Source organism: Balaenoptera acutorostrata, chromosome 17 (genome assembly GCF_949987535.1).
Source record: "Balaenoptera acutorostrata chromosome 17, mBalAcu1.1, whole genome shotgun sequence".
Taxonomy (NCBI): domain Eukaryota; kingdom Metazoa; phylum Chordata; class Mammalia; order Artiodactyla; family Balaenopteridae; genus Balaenoptera; species Balaenoptera acutorostrata.
Genome location: NC_080080.1, coordinates 29,656,982 through 29,678,513, shown reverse-complemented (window position 1 = coordinate 29,678,513; position 21,532 = coordinate 29,656,982). Strand labels below are relative to the sequence as shown.

At 37.1% G+C, this 21,532-nt stretch overlaps 1 protein-coding gene across 2 annotated transcripts in view; it reads right to left on the bottom strand.

Annotated features, from left to right (window-relative positions):
• The window catches only part of RSPO2 (R-spondin 2), a 167,463-nt gene that overhangs the window by 56,288 nt on the left and 89,643 nt on the right, over positions 1–21,532 (bottom strand). The window contains exons 3-4 of one of the 2 annotated variants that reach the window (XM_007188773.2): positions 5,670–5,813; positions 3,431–3,619 (exon numbers count right to left, since the gene is read on the bottom strand). In XM_007188773.2, the coding sequence (XP_007188835.2) occupies positions 3,431–3,619; positions 5,670–5,813 (333 nt within the window). The remainder of the gene's footprint in view (positions 1–3,430; positions 3,620–5,669; positions 5,814–21,532) is intronic. The other variant, XM_007188774.2, reaches the window with a different exon arrangement.

Genomic DNA, 21,532 nt, shown 5'->3' with positions numbered 1-21,532 from the left:
GCCAAAAAAAAATTTTTTTAAAGTAATAATAAAGCTGCAGGTTATATATTAATAGAATAACTTGGTCCCAATGGGATGAATTCTATTAGTGTCCTCAGGGTGGAAGGGAGGGGAGTGAAGACAGTTACATCTGCTGTGAGTACAGTCTTCATTTTTAGTAGTCTGTTCTTTTTGCCCTTGTTTCCTACACTCATTGTTCAATTGTTTTTCCTCTAACTCATTGTCAGTCTTTCCCTCTTTCCCATCGTCTTTTACGATCCCCTCCTCTTTCTGTCTCCGTCTTCCTGCTATCTTGGTAGCTAAACCATAGGTCATATGCAGACTTTACAAGAGTCTTGCTTAGTCTTTGAGGGTTCACTATCTGTGAAAAGGAAGGAGGAGGAAGGAAGAGGATGAAAGCTGCCAGATGTAAAAGGCTTGGCAAATGCACAGTACAGCTACTGGAAAAGTGGTCAGTTCTTGGTCGTAAAACAATGCTCCTGGGCTTACAGTTCTCTTCCTCACCCTTCACATGACAACCACAAAACCTACCCATATCTTTTGGCAATTAGTCGTAGAGTCATTGGATTTTAGGGCTGGACTGGATCTTAGAGATTGCCTACCCCAATACCCTCAATTTAAAATGAGGAAATAGAGGCCAAGAGAGGTTAAGTGACTTGCCAAGGGTCATAGAATTAATGAGTTGACATGGTGCAGAGACCCAGATCTCCTGATCACCAGACCGGAATTCTGAAGAGTGAGAGTCAGAAAAGCCCAAGGTACTCCACAGATTATGTCATCAGAAATGAAAGAAAAGATAACTAATCAAGAAAAGTTTGGAAATGAACAGTAACTTCAAGTCATACATCAATCCATGACTTAAGACATTTCCAAATATTCTTTCACTGTTTAAAAGCAAATAAGCATACAATAATTAAGGAAAAATAGGCAAAACCATTACACTGTTGTTTTTAAATCTTACAGCCATTTATTGTCTCATTTCTAATAGTTTTCAGTGTAATACCTTATATACTTAGGACTACTCCATTTCGCTGACCTCTAACTTACGGCTTCCAGTAATGAAAAGCAGCTGATTTTAATGTGCCCATGCTCCAGTGTGAAGGAGGCTAAGGCTGCGTTTGTGTGCAATCAGGTTAAGATTGGCTCCAACAGGAGAAAAATCCATACATATGTTGAAAAGATCAGAAAAATGCCTGTATTCCCAACCTGATTACGACTTACATTTTTGCATGGTTTGTCAAAGCAGATCACCGAAATCAAGTCAAGATGTAAAATGGGATAAAGTGGTTTTCTTCTCTATTCTTCCATTAATCCCCGTGACCTATTGAAGAAAGGAACTTTTTCCTCTCTCACCTTAGGCAAGGTGGGATACTCCACTGGAAGTTATGCCAATTTTTATCAATTGGTGCTCAATCTCCAAAATTAACTTTCTAGTTTTCATTTCCTACATTTGTAAATAGAAGTTATTTTATTGCAGAGTCATTTTCCATTTCTATCAACAATCCTCTGTTAGTTCCCTTTTTTAAAACATAAAACAAATTCCAATATAATTTTTTAAACCTACTAACTTTAAAGTTTACTTAAAAATTAAATTTATTAAACTGAATATGTAGATACGGGGATTAGAGCAATAGCTGGTCTCTCCTAATGTCTATCCTAGTAAATAATATTTGGTAAAACCTAAATGTAAATTAAATAAGCGTTCATTGCTGGTTCACTTGTAAAAAGGAGAATATTAACAGATGATACATAAACATTTGTTTTGACATAATTTTAATTGCTGACAGTGTCAAGTTATATCTATTAAGACAATGCACTGTGGCTTGAAGCATAAAAAATAAAAATGCAATAAACATTACAGGTTAAAAATCTAGCTGTTACCTACAAAATTCTCAAGCAAGACGGGCTAAGTCAAAATAGTTTCAGAGGGGAGGGGGACGTGCTGGCTCTTGTTACACATAAGCATGTTTGTTATAGGAGCATTTTCAGGTTAATTTTTGCTATTAACGTAAACCACAATTGGGGGACCACGTTGCTGGAAGAGGAATGGGGGGGGTAGTTATATAAACAATATACAACAAAGAAAGTCTTTATTTCCAATACCTGAATACATCAGGTTTGTTTTTAGGTACAAGGTTGCAGGTTAAATGCTCTCAGCTATCCAAGAAGTGGCTTATTAGTTTTGTAAGAAAATATTTTCTTATATTTTGACTGAAAAATACCCAGTTTAACTGAACAAAACCATCCTTGTTAGTGAAAAGCAGACCCAAAAAAACTTTGTTTCAAAGACTCAGCAAAGAAAAGCAAAACTAATTCAAGAGGAAAAGCTGCCTTCCTAATAGTAGCTTCTGAATCTGGATCTAATAGTTCTCAAAGGCCGACTGGAGTCTTCCAGTCTTAAGTTTTGTCTTCCTCCATGGATCATAGACATTCTCTATGAGGCAGCATAATATGGATATAAATCCATTCTAAGCAGATATATATTCCCTCTCTGGGCTATAGCCACGAAGCTGAAAAGCTATGCCCCAACAGCAAGAACGAAAGCAAACAAAAGTTTTGACTGTTTCATAGGGCAATTTCCTAAACACAACTTTCTTTTTTGCTTTCCTACTTTGTGCACTAGAAAAATCCTAACTTCATCTTTGGCAGTGCGGCATCCGCTAGTGATAAAATAAATAGTAACAAGAGATTATGCTTTCAGAAGCACAGCATCAGCGCTAAGAACTGCATTTCAACATACTGACTCGGCTCCAGCCAGCACCTGAGCTATGTACACTTCTCCTAATTTGTAAGTGGGCCTAATCCTGTTATTACAGAATAATTACTGCAAATCAGCACAATTACTACAAAGACACAAATAAACATACACATACCAGTAGCTGTTTTCCACAAATTATTATCAAAACAAAGAGAACCGGCTAATTGTGGTAACATTAAGACAATGTTTATTCCTCCCAGTGTTTGGGCAAGTTTATTTTAAGTTGTCATCTTCAACTAGTAATGATACAGATGATTTTACAGATTCCATAAACCTTTCTAATCTAAACTCTTCTCAACTGAAAGTTGGCTACTTCTCTTAGAGCAAAGGCCTGATTTCATAAGAACTGGTTTTTATGGTACAATAACAAAAAAAAAGAAAAAGTAAAAAACCAACACACACACACACACACACTTTTAGAAATCTCATTTTAAAAGCTCATTTGTAATGTAGTCTTCTAAATTATTTTCAAGGTACCATGAAATTAAATATTCACTTTACATTCTTCACAATTTAAACATTCGTCTCTAAGGAAGTATAATGTGGAATATTCTCACCAATGTTATTATCAGGTTTCCCTCATGGATAAACACTTTTTTGGGAGCGAGGGTGATTAGACAGGAGGAGAATTCAGAAACCACACAGCCCACAATAGGGATTATCTGAACTCACCTCCTGGACAATGCCTCACGGCCATCTTACATCTCCTGGATTCAGCGATCGTTGGACATGGTATCGTGTCTTTTGCTGGCTTTTTAACAATTTGCCGTGTTCTGGTTTCCAGACCCCACTTAAATCCACATGTGCGATTATTTCTGCTACAAGTTCCCCATTCACTCCAATGGCCAACCTCACATCCTTCTAATAGAGAGAAAACAAACACAGGTGACAATTTGGTATACATTTCTCCACCATCACCAAATTTATATAGCAGTGTTTCTCCAAGTCCCCCACCTTCAGATACCAAAAATTAAGTTGTACAGGCCACAAGACCTGTATACACCTTTCAGGAACTTTAACTCTTTGAATTATGGAGTTATAGATAAAAGTAAATAACTGCCACATAAGTAATTTAAAAATTACTACTATTTGTCTTAGTTCATGTTTTGAAGGGATGCTACCGGTCCATTCTAAAGACATTGAAATATATAATCTTTAAAAGGTTCAACAGCTAAAACCTACAGTAAAAGATACTCTTTTCATACCACGACAGGACACAAAATTTTACAGGTTAATTCTGCATGCCCTCCCCCCTGAAATTCACAAGTGTGTTAGTTTTATTTTGGAAGTAAGTATATGATGAAAAGGATAGGGAGTGTTTTGCATTTTCTGATGCTCTCAGTTCTTTTAAAAGGTGTCTTACACCGCAGTATATATTTCTTACTCCCTAAATTGATGCTGCACATTACCATAGTTTGAAAAGTAAACAAATATGGTCACATATTTGAAAATGTATGTTTTGCCTAGATATGTAAGCTTTTTGCATCCCCTTTTGTAAGTTCATATAGTGGAAAAGTAGGTTACTCTCCAATACCCTGAGATGAGAGGAAGGGGGAGGAGATAAAAGCATAAAAATATGCAAAGTTAAACCTCCCCATCAAATTCACCATTAAAACCCCCATCACACTAGCAGATGAGGACTCAGGCCTAGAGTCCACACACCGTTAGTATTTCCACGTTCCAGATCTCAGCAGGCGTCATGGGAACTCTTAGATTTTTCAAAGCTATTTAAGATTTTTATTTAGGGGAATGCATAGGACTCTATGGTTAATTTGTTAACAGTTAAGGGTTTCATGAGCATTTCCACTGAACATTTGTAATAGGTGTGGGTCTTGCCTCTCAAAAGTGAATTCAACATTTTGAATATGCTCTTCTAGTGATTTTCTTATTTTTCAGTAAGGTGTTGCCTGTATGCATGTATTAACTCACACATATATAGGAATAATATGTACACATTTCTTCAAAAACCTCTCATTTAAATGTGTTCTCTGCAAGCTTCCGAATACATAATTACAGACTACTTCAAAATTTCTACAGGGAAAAAGTTCTCAATTTAAGTCTCCATTTTAAAGAGATGGAAAGCCTCATTTAGAATACATTGCTCTGTTGTACACCATATCAGATGTATAACATGTCAAATAGAATTCAGGCGTGGCAGAGGTGGGAGTGGTGAAGATGCCATCACACCTAAGATTAGATTGAGGCATTTATCAAAATGTAGGTATTGACAGATCTTTACCTTTTAATCAGTGGTATAAAATTACTGAAGTTTTTTTAAACACTCAAAAAATATAAAATTTATAAAATGTGTATTCCTAATTATTACTCACAAACAGCATATATATGTATATTAAATTATGCATTCTACATATCTAAATTTAGTAAAAGTAAAATTGTTTTAATGCACTTTGCAACATTCAGTCAATCATCAACAAAGTACATTTGGCACAAAAAAATCTCTTCCCAATTGAATTTTTTTTTATACAAATGGCTAAGCAAGAAGCTCCATAATTAATACACATAACAATAGTGATAGACTAGCTAACCACATGGCACTGCTTGAAAATCTTGTTTTTCTTCTAAACAAAATGTTTTTCTCTAACAGTTACTAATAATTTTATTAAGATAATTAAGAAATGGATGTATTACATAGATAATAAAAACATTATTCTCAGCATTTAAGTGGTTTAACTTAGATGTAAAACTAACAAATTTTGAAGCAAAATGTAATATATGATACTGCCCAACAGCATAAAGTCAGCAAAGAACTTAAATAATTTTCAGTTCTAATTAATAACAAGAGAACCGATTTGTTTCTAGGATGAATACATCCAGCATGCATTTTTTTCCCCCAAGAAACGGGTGTTAAAATAAAAGTTGAAGTTTGAAAGTTACATGAAAAACTACTCACCCACACATTCCATGGTTTCATCTAATGGTGCAAAACCATCTGGACATTCCTCAAAGCAGCGGCCTCTATGCAAATAAAAGCCTACTTTGCACTTGGTACAAAAGTCTTTGCTAAAGCAAGAATCACAGTTTTCTATTCTGCATCCTAAAAACAATTTTAAAGAGAAAGAGAAAATTTCAGTCAAAACTTTACTGGTTTTGCAAATAAAACTTTCACAAACTCACCGGTTAGCTCAATTGGAATTCTAGTGGTCAAAGAAATACGTGTTCAACTCATTTGTTTCCTCATGCCATCTCCTTCTAAATCACTCCTACCTCTTCCAACACTCACCACATCAATAGGCTAAGACAAAATTCCAGCCTGGGGCCCGAGGCAGCATGAGACCCTTCAGAAATTTTTGCAACTCCAAATGGGATTAAAACGAAGGATTAAAAAGAAAAACACTCCCCCTACAAATTACATTGCTGGTGGGATTGAAATCTGTTCTGCTCTTCCAAAGACCTACTATGAAAAACACAATGGGAACACTCTAGTCAGTATCTTCTGTTCCAAGACAGTAAATTAAAATTCTGTTTAATGCATTTACTTTCATCAGAGGGTGTCTTAACTAGGAGGGGTACTTTAAGTCATTTTTTGGAAAACCCATAATGTCCATACATTTCCATTTAGTCTTCACTACAATCCATCAGGGTGAGCAGTGGTACCCCTATTTTGCAAATAAGGAAACTGAGACTAAGTCACAAAGCTGGTAGTGGCTGAGTTGGTTCTGAAAGCCCCCAAACGGACTGCCTTCTAAATCTGTTCTCTTTTCTCTATAACACACTAACTGAATTTCGTTGGAAACGGTGAAAGAGAAATGCTTTCAGTTCTGCTAGGTGTGGTTTTGAATCCCAGCTCTGCCCTTACCAGCTGTGTGACTCTGAACGGCTGCATGCCTCTCTGAGCCTCTGTTTCCTTCTGTATAAAACAGGGATGTCACTGACTTTGCAAGGTTATTGTGAGGATCTACAATAATATATGTAAATCGACTAGCTCATAATCGGTAGTCTGCAGATAGAAGCACCAGTGGATTAGAAACAGAAACATGTATTTTTCCACTAAACCATTCACATTACAAGGTGTAAAAAGAAGCAATAATTTACAGGCTTGTATTCTAGGTCAGATTCCCCTGTATGCGAGGAACAGCTGGGCCAGAGGTAATTGGTTTGTATGGGTGAAAATAAATAAACTCTAAACTACTCTTCAAGGAGAAGGAAGGAAAGGTCAGAGAATTGGTTAATTGAAAGGAGAGGTTTTCAACAGATTACAGTACATTATTACTTGTAACAGACTTAATTGATGGCAATTAACAGCACATAAAGCTCTATGAAAACTCCCTGGCAACACTTTTATTCATTTAACAAGCCTCTGAATGCCAGTACTATATTTGGTGATTTAACGATTCAGAAAAGCTTTAAAAACTAGTTTCCACAACCGAAGATATAATTGAATAAAAAATATAACCAAAACATGAAATCATTGAATATCAAAATTTTGAAAATTGAGAAGATAAAGCCAGAATACAAACACTAAAAAAGTTTGTTAAAATAGATTACATTATAAATAATGACAGTTTCTAGACTTATAAAAAGAAAACGGCAATCTTCACCTTTCAATTTTGAGTCTAAACATGTCTGCATGTATTAAGTGACCGCCACGAAGCAGCTAATTCAACTTCTAAAATGTTACCCAAATTTACAATTGGAAAACCAACTATGCGTGGGTGAAAGTCCACAGTCAAATTACACTATTGCTCTTTCAGGGGAGGATGGTGGACACAGAAAAATGGTTTATCGCCCTATAAAATGTTCATTTGCAGTCTTAAATGCTGTAACCTATATTTTTATAAAACGGTGGTCTATCGCTGGTCAGTAGCTTCTTAATCATGGTCAAAATACATGACCATCATGTCCACAAATTGTTGGTTTTCTTGCTACATTTTTTTAAAAAGCAAACAGCCCTTCCTGTTAGCAGAATTATTTTCCAAGAAATAATGATAAACATTCCAAAGGATAAAACAGAACTAAAGGGTGAAGAGAACAACGCATTTATATTTTTTTTTAAAAAAGGACTATACATTTCACAAGTCAATTGTTATGTATAAGATCTGATTGTTTTTTGTTTGTTTTTTTTTTTAACATGGCCTGCACCTACGAGCTTTTTGGCCAAAAAGTTATAGCAATAAGCATTTGGAAATAATTTTACAAGGTTCTTTCCTGATCTTTATTATTACTTGTAGCTCCCTTTCCTCATTTCATTCCATGCTCCGAATACCAGTTCACAGAATGTGGAATTTCTGAAATACCTATCATTCTCTCTAAAGTCCCTTAGGACTTCTTCAGGCATAAATCTGGCTAGAAGAAAGCTTAATTATTTGTCCTCAAATTTCAGTACAATAAAAATCTGATGAATTCAAATTATAAAATACTACAACCATGAAAAAGCACAAGGTGAATTACAAGCAATGACTGAGAATAAGCTCTGAGTCCCATCGTTAAATAAAAAATGGCAAGTTGCAGGATATAGAGTATGATGCAATAAAACCACATATACACGTGTATGTGTATGTATATGAAGTAGCTTAAGAAGTTAGTTTGGGAAGGGGAAATAGCGGAATTTTGAAATGTTAAAAATTATATTTCTGAGTCATATGAATATCTTTAATTGTAATGTATTTGTGTATTAAAAGTAAAAGAGAAAAAGATATTTCAATATACATTTGTGACCTACTTAAATATACAGAAAATGCCACTGTATTTACATTCTAAAAGAAATTCTTTTGATTTTTAAACAGGCAAGAATGAATAAAGGAATGTTATCCCATTCCAATTTTTTTTCAGATTTGGGAGCATGAGGTTATACCCCTTATATGATAATGCTGAACCTGCCTTAGCCTTCAAAATAATCATTTGACCATCTCTTGCCAGCGTCCTTTGCTTTCATACGTTCAATGGTGCTTTCCAAATCATTAGGAAAAAAGTTAAACATTTTTTTATTCATTGAACCATTTAAATAAAAACTTTGATTGGTGCAAAGCCATAACAACGTCAGAAGCTCCACTGACCTTCCTGGTCTCAGTCACCCTTCGCCACAACATAAAACCAAAGCAGGCCGCCCACATACTTAGCAGCCTGAACTGACACAATGCGTTCACTCACAAACACCTTTGAGCCGAAAGCTTTTTAAAGCTAACAGCGACATAAAACCAACTACACTGCCAGTCTGCTTCTTTTCAGGGATTCACATCAATTCTACTAACTCATTTTTTCATACAAAAGTAAAACATTCTCATTACGAATAAAAATTCAAAACAGTACAGAAGGTTTAAAGGAAAAGATAGAAATAGTCTTCCTTACCTGATGACACATCAGGTCTACTCCCCAGAAATAGCCACTGTATTAGCCACTGTATTAACACTTCAGGAAAATCTTTATGTCCATTTTATAAATAAATGAGTTTTAAAACACCAATGGGATCATTCAACAGACTGAAAAACTTTGCAAAACTTTATACTGAATAAGAAAACAGGTATATCAAACTTTATTAAACATGGGTCGTGTCTCTAAAAACCTGGGCTTTAAGTCCTTGTTCAGAAATACAAGACCCTGTTTTATCCAATTTACATGCTTCTAAATTTATAGTGCCTCCTCAAAACTGGAATCCACCAAGTGAGGGCTGCCAGTATCGGTTTAAGTAAAATTATTGTCCAAGTAAAACTGTGTCCAAATGCAACCTGACGGGGCTGTCATTTGGCAAGGGAGGCTTGCTCTGGCCAAGAAACAGAAAAATAGCCTGGGTACTCCTTCTGTCCTTCCACAGTACCCATACCAGCTCCATTATAACATTTCTCAAATTATACTCTAGTTCAGTTCAATAGTTCATTCCAAACATTCTCCAAAAATTGTGTATGTACCAGGTATTGTGCCATTTTATGAGAACATAAAATTGTAACAGCCATTCCCTGTCCTGGAGGTGGAAAAGCCAAAGAGAGGGGGCCATGTGGCACTTTCAGGGCATCGCAACATAGCATAGGAGATATTAGAAGCATGTGCTGGGTACATGAGAGGCAGAGAAGATCCATTTCTGTTCTGCCATTACAAACTTTTATTTTTTTTTTTTTTCAAGCTCTGAATTCCTTGTTTCTAACACAGTGCCGGACACATGGTCGAGTTTTAGTGCTTGCCAAGTGAATGCCATTTAAAAACTCAATTCCTTTATATTTAAAAACTCATTTGAATGCTTAATATGAGATTGCTTCATATGCACTATAAATATCTTTAATATGAAAAGAAAATCTGTGGTTGCTGGTAAAGGACTACAAATCTTATTGGAGGAACAAATAGTCCAACACCTGAAAACAATTATAACGGAGAAGGCAAATATTGAAGTGTGGCAGGTCATGTGTGCTATGGGATTTGGAATCTCCGCTGAGCAGGTTTGAGAGAGACAGAGGGGAGAGCAGACTCCTGGGAGGGCGACTCCTCCGTGATAACACAACGGCGATGGTTCACATGGGGCATGACACCCATGAGGAGGGGCAGGAACGAACTGGAGGTTAGATGGATGAGGTGGCTGTGGGTGGAGGATTTCACCTCTTGTTTTATTTAGTTTCAAAAAAGGAGGTAAAATTATAAATTACTTGTGGTTTTAAGTATTGAAGTAACAATTAAAATGAACAAAAATGAAGCTAAGTTCAAATTAGGGCTTGGTCTAACTAGCAGTAAGAGGTCCCCATAGATTGCACATGAGAATAACGTGATCAAAATGGTATCTGGTTTGTTCCCTCATTTTGACAGATAACCGCCCCTCGGGGCCAGGCGCCATGATGATAGCTAGAGGGACGGATGAAAAAGCAGAGTTCCTGCACTTCAGGATATTCTGTCTACTAATAGGAAAGGTACCCAGGCAGGCAACAAGGGAATAATGTAACTACGCTCAAGTCTATACAGTGAACTGGGGAGAGGGTATTTTCAGGAAATCAAGCTACCTGAAAGCAGGAGTAGAGTGGAGGTAAGGAAAACCACTGACAGCCTCCTGCTCCAACAGCTGACGGTCATGGGAAAAGGAGTTACAGTGAATCAACAGAACCAACACACTGGGTGGAGGAGGAGATGAGCTGAGAGAAGAGAAAGATCCACAGTTATCCCCCTCGCCTGCCTCTTCCTTTGCTGCCGCAGCTCTCAGGGCCTTGACGCACCGAGAGTTTTATTTATCTCCCCAGCAAAATCTAGATGACAAAAACCACCTCTTATTTGAATATCTCAGCGTGGCTAATAATATAAACAAAAAAATGAAAACCTTAAATGAAAAACAGAGAAAAATCAACCTCTGTTCAACCCAACTGTGAGCCCGTAATTCTATAGGTTATGATCAATTATTAGAGAAAGGAAAGAATCGGTGAGGTGGAGAGGGCCTCAGCCACACACTGAGGGACCTAAGTTATTTCCTGGGCACCAGGGCCGTGGGCTGCAGGCTCCTCAGCACACCGTGACCGTCTGACCACTTCTTGCTCTCTAATTGCCCTTCAGTGTCAGCCTCCTGGCACCTCCTTCGGAACATGGCATACACACCCGTGGTGGGCGGCTGGGGGGAGATTCAGTCTTCAGTTAGCACTTGCAAGGATCAAAGAGCATCAAGTCAAGCCCTGGAAAACCCTAGAGGTTTCTCGGCTCAGTGTATGCTAAAATTTGGACAGAAATTTAAGGGACAGGTTGTTCCAAAAGACATTTGAAATTAGACTTTTAGCAGTTTTTTCACATGGAAAGTACTAGACTGCAACTTCACATGAGGTTTCTTAAAATTGTTTAAATATTTTTAGGCTTCTCTAACAACTTCAAATACTGCTGTTTAACATTCCTTCTCAAAACTTGCAATGGTTTATAAATATCCCTAAATAAAGTTTTTAAGCTTTATGTTACACAAATCATGCCTTTCTAATGTGTACTATTGCAGTAATCCCATTAGAGTAGGGGCTGATGAAAACTTATGACCTAAAATCTAAAATAACATTTTTTCTAGTAGGGTCTAGTTACGTGCAGCTCATCAGAAGCTTCATTATATTTCAACCTAAAGAAAATAAAGGACAGATTCAGAGGTTTCAGGACTCGGTGTTTCATACTTACAACTGAGCTATTTGAATGATGATGCAGTAAACCGGCATTAATTTCACCAAATTAAGAGAAGATCCAGGGTAGAAGTCTGTGTAAAACCCACCAGAGTGGATTTAAATAAAGATTGCCTTTATTAGTTAGGAGAGTTAGCATAGAGTGAAATTCAACTATGTCAAGTGTGGAACAGGACATTTCAAACAAGAGCCAAGGCAGGGAATAAGAACTATGTTGAGAATATAGTGGCCTTTCAAATAGTACAGTGGTTAGCAGGTCTGAGGTTACAATCTTGGCTCCCTTACTGTTGTGTGACCATCAGCAAGTCAGTAGAGCTATCTTTGCCTCAGTATCCTCACCTTTAAAAAGGAGGTAACATCAGGCCCTATCTCAGAGTTGAGAGAAGTCAGAGGTTTAATAGAGACAAAGATCTTAGCATAATATCTGAGAAAAGAACGTGAGCTATTATGAGTATAAAAATTTGCCAACTAGGATAGTCCAAGATGGCGGATGGAAGGAAGCTCAAATAAGGTACCAAGACACTGTATGTGTATGGGTATATATATGTATAATTATTTTAATTATATATCCTATACATTCATATAATAAATTTTAATTATATACATATGTGTGTATATGTATACATATATATATATATATACATACATACATAATGTACTACTTAAATGAAAGGCATTATCCAAAGACCACTGTCTACAGTAAACATAGTAGCTTTACCCTTGTTTAGGTCATACGGCTAAACAAACTGAATACAATCATTTGTTGAGTACCTACATGGAAAGTCATCTACTTCAAACATTCAGAGCCAGGATTTAGGAAAACTGAGATCTAAATGTAAGTTTGAATTTGCGGGGGCGGAAATTACATGCTCTTTGTGCCCTACTCCCTTCGCCATCAGATAGGAGGAGAAAATATCTGACTTACCTATATCAGATCTTTGTTCAGAGTATCAAATTAAAGATGAGAACAAAAAGAAAAGGTTAAAAGGTACCACATAAAATGTGTATTACTTTCTAGAGCCAAATAAGCCTAACCTTCAACAAATACTGCGTCAAACATGCAGCACCCCCTTCCAAGCACTATAAAGATGTTCAATTTATGAAGTGCACTAAACATGGTCCGTCATGGCCGTTAGGGCAGTGACCACAAGGATGGGAAAAATCGTGGCCTGGGAGTAATTTTAATTCTCAAATTGCAATTAGGTAGGATGAATGGACTCAATCCAGAAATGTATACATTGCTTTTCAGATAATTATAGAATTCTGTTTTATATGCCAAAAGTGCCCTTTATTTCAACTTCACAGGATATATATGCTATCAAAAATTGTTTTCTCCTGATTTATTTTAACTTAAAGTGTTACAACACTTCTTAAAAAAAACCCCTCAAATTTGTAAAATATGTTGCTGGGAGCTTCACTGTGACGTCTGACTATTTTAAAAATTATATCTTGCCCACCCACACAAAGAAATCTGAAGAAACATTGAGGCTTGTGTAAAATCATGTGGTCAAATAATAAGGAACTATAAAAATGTTGGCTTCATTTCTCATATGTTCAAGTGATGGATATTTGAAATCATTCTCAAAACAACTGAAATTAAAACTTGGACATGTTTGCTGGGAATACAAAGCTAGGTGTTTAAAGGGCTTTTTTCCCCACATCTAAAGGGGATGAGAGAGAAGGACAACTACCTCAGAATAAAATAGGAAAGAAATGTGATAGTAATGAGAAAAGTTTTAAAAATTATAAACCAAATTAATATCTCTTATCAGATTTTAAATTCCTACCAGTAGCAGATCTCTCATCTTGGTTACTCCTTGTGCTTTTCCTGTTTTGGTAAATTGTCTCCCTTTCATATTAAGGTGGAACCAAGGCAGGTTAATAAATTTCAGACCTAAGAAAGACTTAGTTGAATTTTTCCAAATGTTGGAAAATGCAAATCTCTCCACCCAACTAAACAGAAAAGCATATGTAAGCTAATATATGTCTTGCCCTCCACTCAACCTCCATCCAAGGAAAACAAGGAGACTCTCTGAATCCCTTCACCCTCCAAATAGGCAAGAGCAGGAATAGGCAAACTTTTCCTGTAAAAGGCCAGATAGAAAGTATTTTAGGCTTTGTGGGCTACACCGTCTCTGTCTAAACCACTCACCTCTGTTGTAGAACAAAAGCACCCACAGACAATATGTAGGTGATTAAGCATGACTGTTTTCCAATAAAAATTTATTCACGAACCCTGAAACTTAAAGTTAGTATCATTTTTGTGCGTCATAAAATACTATTCTTTTCGAATTTTTTCCAACCAATGAAAAATTTGAAAGCTATTCTCACCTCAAGGGTCCTACCAAAAAAGGTGACAGGACTGATTTTTCCACTGGTCATAGTATGTTGACTATGATGCCTAGAGAATGATGGAAATCCATGGAGTACATTGAAGGAAAAAGGAAACAAGAAAAGAATTTCATTTTTAAAACACCAAATGGTAGCATTAAACTTAGAGAGGCATAGTGATGTCTTATACACACCATCTGGCTGTGTGCGTAAGACAAATATCAAATGAATTTGAGGACTCTAAAATTTAGTTATTTCAACATAGGGATAATATGACTTCAATGTTTTACTTCAATGTTTTTCACAGTATATTGATAAATCAAAAAGGGTGACTCCTTATCAGTTAGTAATAGGTCAAAATTCCACCCTATTTTAATAAGCTTTTAATTTCTTGATTATGTGTGGCATTGACTTGTCAGTGAAGGGGTTGACTGAAGAGAAAAAAATAATTTTACAAAATAATGTTTTGGCTAAAACCTGCATCATGTTTACATCTAGTCCTATGGTCTGATATCTTTACCCAGCTCTGTTTGTGAAGGTAACTTTGATGATAAAAGTAGATACAGCCTTCACTGTGCCATGTAGTGGCAGGCAACACTTAGGCTTGTAAGTGGACTTCTCAGAACTTCTGTTATCTGCTCTGTAAATAGGGATAATACTATCTCCCTCATAGGATTGTCAGGAACAAATGAGAGAATATGTACAGGAAAGCACTTTAAAAACTAAAGTGCAAAATAGATGCCTTACTTAGACAAAGGGAAACAGAGCACAAGGTAGCATCTGCCTTTAACAGAGAATGATGCTGTCAAACTTGGGTCTATCCTGAAATAATAGGCTCATTCAAGAGAGCTACCAAACCCACAAGAAAATTAAATGTAAGCTTAAAAAAATTTCCTCTATTAAATATCCGAACAGACTTTTAACTTTCCAAATATTAGTATCATAATTTAAAATTTTCAAATATTTTATAAGTAGTATGGAAAATCACATAGCCATGTTTACCACAGGGAGGAAAATATACATCCTAGCTCTTAGGATATCTATTTGATATAATTTGTCATCCAGATCAAATAGCAAGAAAGAGTACCCTTTGAGTTTTCTCTAGAAGTTACCCAATACAATTTTAAAAGGGTCTATCTTGCAACAAGTAGTCATGGCATTGCTACCCTAGACCAGTATATTAAACATCTGCAGTGTGAAGGTGAATAACCGTAACTGAAGTTGTTAACAGTATCTCCAATCTGGCCTACATCTTAAATCCTTGATGGTTTAACCATACTGGTGCTTCAAGTCATAATGCTCAAACTAAGATTGCTCGACTGCAGCTACATGAGGACCTCTGTGATCTTTCAAAAACACAAGTTAGTCATGTCATTTTCTTGCTTTAAAATTTTTCAATGGCTCCCTTTCACTTCCAGAATCAGTTCAAACCCTCGATTTTCAAACACAAGATCCGATCCTTCTTGATAGACATACCCATCTACTATCCTCACTTCATCACCATGTGTACCTTTCACCCTAGCCATGAAGTTTCCTTAAAACTCCCCATAGAGGATTAACCAAGATGGCGGAGTAGAAGGACGTGCTCTCACTCCCTCTTGCGAGAGCACCAGAATCACAACTGGCTGCTGGACAATCATTGACAGGAAGACCCTGGACTTCACCAAGGAGGATACCCCACGTCCAAGGACAGAGGAGAAGCCACAGTGAGATGGTAGGAGGGGCGCAATCAGAGTAAAATCAAATCCCATAACTGCTGGGTGGGTGACTCACAGACTGGCGAACACTTATACCACAGAAGTCCACCCACTGGAGTGAAGGTTCTGAGCCCCACGTCAGGCTTTCCAACCTCGGGGTCTGGCAACAGGAGGAGGAATTCCTAGAGAATCAGACTTTGAAGCCTAGTGGGAATTGATTGCAGGACTTTGACAGGACTGGGGGAAACAGAGACCCCACTCTTGGAGGGCACACACAAAGTAATGTGTGCATCGGGACCCAGGGGAAGGAGCAGTGACCCTGGGGGAGACTGAACCAGACCTACCTGCTGGTGTTAGGGGGTCTCCTGCAGAGGCGAGTGGTGGCTCTGTTTCACCATGGGGATAAGGACACTGTCAGCAGAGGTTCTGGGAAGTTCTCCTTGGCGTGAGCCCTCCCAGAGTCTGCCATTAACCCCACCAAAGAGCACGGGTAGGCTCCAGTGTTGGGTTGCCTCAGGCAAAACAACCAACAGGAAGGGAACCCAGCCCCACCCATCAACAGTCAAGTGGATTAAGGTTTTACTGAGCTCTGACCACCACAGCAACAGTCAGCTCTACCCACCACCAGAGCCTCCCATCAAGCCTCTTAGATAGCCTCAACCACCAGAGGGCAGACAACAGAAGCAAGAAAAACTACAATCCTGCAGCCTGTGGACCAAAAACCACAGTTACAGAAAGATAGAGAAGATGAAAAGGCAGAGGGCTATGTACCAGATGAAGGAACAAGAAAAAACCCCAGAAAAACAACTAAATGAAGTGGAGATAGGCAACCTTCCAGAAAAAGAATTCAGAATAATGATAGTGAAGATGATCCAGGACCTCAGAATAAGAATGGAGGCAAAGATTGAGAAGATGCAAGAAATGATTAACAAAGACCTAGAAGAATTAAAGAACAAACAAACAGAGATGACCAATACAATAACTGAAATGAAAACTACACTAGAAGGAATCAATAGCAGAATAACTGAGGCAGAAGAACGGATAAGTGACCTGGAAGACAGAATGGTGGAATTCACTGCTGTGGAACAGACTAAAGAAAAAAGAATGAAAAGAAATGAAGACAGCCTAAGAGACCTCTGGGACAACATTAAACGCAACAACATTCGCCTTATAGGGGTCCCAGAAGGAGAAGAGAGAGAGAAAGGACCAGAGAAAATATTTGAAGAGATTATAGTCGAAAACTTCCCTAACATGAGAAAGGAAATAGCCACCCAAGTCCAGGAAGCGCAGAGAGTCCCATACAGAATAAACCCAAGGAGAAACACGCCGAGACACATAGTAATCAAAGTGGCAAAAATTAAAGACAAAGAAAAATTATTGAAAGCAGCAAGGGAAAAACGACAAATAACATACAAGGGAACTCCCATAAGGTTAACAGCTGATTTCTCAGCAGAAACTCTGCAAGCCAGAAGGGAGTGGCATGATATACTTAAAGTGATGAAAGGGAAGAACCTACAACCAAGATTACTCTACCCGGAAAGGATCTCATTTAGATTTGACGGAGAAATCAAAAGCTTTACAGACAAGCAAAAGCTAAGAGAATTCAGCACCACCAAACCAGCTCCACAACAAATGCTAAAGTAACTTCTCTAAGTGGGAAACACAAGAGAAGAAAAGGACCTACAAAAACAAACCCAAAACAATGAAGAAAATGGTCATAGGAACATACATATCGATAATTACCTTAAACGTGAATGGATTAAATGCCCCAAACAAAAGACATAGACTGGCTGAATGGATACAAAAACAAGACCCATATATATGCTGTCTACAAGAGACCCACTTCAGACCTAGGGACACATACAGACTGAAAGTGAGGGGATGGAAAAAGATATTCCATGCAAATGGAAATCAAAACAAAGCTGGAGTAGCTATACTCATATCAGATAAAATAGACTTTAAAATAAAGAATGTTACAAGAGACAAGGAAGGACACTACATAATGATCCAGGGATCAATCCAAGAAGAAGATATAACAATTATAAATATATATGCACCCAACATAGGAGCACCTCAATACATAAGGCAACTGCTAACAGCTATCAAAGAGGAAATCGACAGTAACACAATAATAGTGGGGAACTTTAACACCTCACTTACACCAATGGACAGATCATCCAAAATGAAAATAAATAAGGAAACAGAAGCTTTAAATGACACAATAGACCAGATAGATTTAATTGATATATATAGGACATTCCATCCAAAAACAGCAGATTACACGTTCTTCTCAAGTGCGCATGGAACATTCTCCAGGATAGATCACATCTTGGGTCACAAATCAAGCCTAAGTAAATTTAAGAAAATTGAAATCATATCAAGCATCTTTTCTGACCACAACGCTATGAGATTAGAAATGAATTACAGGGAAAAAAACGTAAAAAAGACAAACACATGGAGGCTAAACAATACGTTACTAAATAACCAAGAGATCACTGAAGAAATCAAAGAGGAAATAAAAAAATACCTAGAGACAAATGACAATGAAAACACGATGACCCAAAACCTATGGGATGCAGCAAAAGTGGTTCTAAGAGGGAAGTTTATAGCTATACAAGCCTACCTAAAGAAACAAGAATAATCTCAAGTAAACAATCTAACCTTACACCTAAAGAAACTAGAGAAAGAAGAACAAACAAAACCCAAAGTTAGCAGAAGGAAAGAAATCATAAAGATCAGAGCAGAAATAAATGAAATAGAAACAAAGAAAACAATAGCAAAGATCAATAAAACTAAAAGTTGGTTCTTTGAGAAGATAAACAAAATTGATAAGCCATTAGCCAGACTCATCAAGAAAAAGAGGGAGAGGACTCAAATCAATAAAATCGGAAATGAAAAAGGAGAAGTTACAACAGACACCGCAGAAATACAAAGCATCCTAAGAGACTACTACAAGCAACTTTATGCCAATAAAATGGACAACCTGGAAGAAATGGACAAATTCTTAGAAAGGTATAACCTTCCAAGACTGAACCAGGAAGAAACAGAAAATATGAACAGACCAATCACAAGTAATGAAATTGAAACTGTGATTAAAAATCTTCCAACAAACAAAAGTCCAGGACCAGATGGCTTCACAGGTGAATTCTATCAAACATTTAGAGAAGAGCTAACACCCATCCTTCTCAAACTCTTCCAAAAAATTGCAGAGGAAGGAACACTCCCAAACTCATTCTATGAGGCCACCATCACCCTGATACCAAAACCAGACAAAGACACTACAAAAAAAGAAAATTACAGACCAATATCACTGATGAATATAGACGCAAAAATCCTCAACGAAATACTAGCAAACAGAATCCAACAACACATTAAAAGGATCATACACCACGATCAAATGGGATTTATCCCAGGGATGCAAGGATTCTTCAATATACGCAAATCAATCAATGTGATACACCATATTAACAAATTGAAGAATAAAAACCATATGATCATCTCAATAGATGCAGAAAAAGCTTTTGACAAAATTCAACACCCATTTATGATAAAAACTCTCCAGAAAGTGGGCATAGAGGGAACCTACCTCAACATAATAAAGGCCATATATGACAAACCCACAGCAAACATCATTCTCAATGGTGAAAAACTGAAAGCATTTCCTCTACGATCAGGAATGAGACAAGGATGTCCACTCTCACCACTATTATTCAACATAGTTCTGGAAGTCCTAGCCACGGCAATCAGAGAAGAAAAAGAAATAAAAGGAATACAAACTGGAAAAGAAGAAGAAAAACTGTCACTGTTTGAGGATGATATGATACTATACATAGAGAATCCTAAAACTGCCACCAGAAAACTGCTAGAGCTAATGAATGAATACGGTAAAGTTGCAGGTTACAAATTTAATGCACAGAAATCTCTTGCATTCCTATACACTAATGATGAAAAATCTGAAAGAGAAATTATAGAAACACTCCCATTTACCATTGCAACAAAAAGAATAAAATACCTAGGAATAAACCTACCTAGGGAGACAAAAGACCTGTATGCAGAAAACTATAAGACACTGATGAAAGAAATTAAAGATGATACCAACAGATGGAGAGATATACCATGTTTTTGGATTGGAAGAATCAACATTGTGAAAATGAGTATACTACCCAAAGCAATCTACAGATTCAATGCAATCCCTATCAAATTACCAATGGCAATTTTTTACGGAGCTAGAACAAATCATCTTAAAATTTGTATGGAGACACAAAAGACCCCGAATAGCCAAAGCAGTCTTGAGGCAAAAAAATGGAGCTGGAGGAATCAGACTCCCTGACTTCAGACTATACTACAAAGCTACAGTAATCAAGACAATATGGTACTGGCACAAAAACAGAAACATAGATCAATGGAACAAGATAGAAAGCCCAGAGATTAACCCACGCACCTATGGTCAACTAATCTATGACAAAGGAGGCAAAGATATACAATGGAGAAAAGAGAGTCTCTTCAATAAGTGGTGCTGGGAAAACTGGACAGCTACATGTAAAAGAATGAAATTAGAATACTCCCTAACACCATACACAAAAATAAACTCAAAATGGATTAGAGACCTAAATATAAGACTGGACACTATAAAACTCTTAGAGGAAAACATAGGAAGAACACTCTTTGACATAAATCACAGCAAGATCTTTTTTGATCCACCTCCTAGAGTAATGGAAATAAAAACAAAAATAAACAAGTGGGACCTAATGAAACTTCAAAGCTTTTGCACAGCAAAGGAAACCATAAACAAGACGAAAAGACAACCCTCAGAATGGGAGAAAATATTTGCAAATGAATCAACGGACAAAGGATTAATCTCCAAAATATATAAACAGCTCATTCAGCTCAATATCAAAGAAACAAACACCCCAATCCAAAAATAGGCAGAAGACCTAAATAGACATTTCTCCAAAGAAGACATACAGACGGCCACGAAGCACATGAAAAGATGCTCAGCATCACTAATTATTAGAAAAATGCAAATCAAAACTACAATGAGGTATCACCTCACTCCTGTTAGAATGGGCATCATCAGAAAATCTACAAACAACAAATGCTGGAGAGGGTGTGGAGAAAAGGGAAACCTCTTGCACTGTTGGTGGGAATGTAAATTGATACAGCCACTATGGAGAACAATATGGAGGTTCCTTAAAAAACTAAAAATAGAATTACCATATGACCCAGCAATCCCACTACTGGGCATATACCCAGAGAAAACCGTAATTCAAAAAGACACATGCACCCGAATGTTCATTGCAGCACTATTTACAATAGCCAGGTCATGGAAGCAACCTAAATGCCCATCAACAGACGAATGGATAAAGAAGTTGTGGTACATATATACAATGGAATATTACTCAGCCATAAAAAGGAACGAAATTGAGCCATTTGTTGAGACGTGGATGGATCTAGAGACTGTCATACAGAGTGAAGTAAGTCAGAAAGAGAAAAACAAATATGGTATATTAATGCATGTATGTGGAACCTAGAAAAATGGTACAGATGAGCCAGTTTGCAGGGCAGAAGTTGAGACACAGATGTAGAGAATGGACATATGGACACCAAGGGGGGAAAACTGCGGTGAGGTGGGGATGGTGGTGTGCTGAATTGGGCGATTGGGATTGACATGT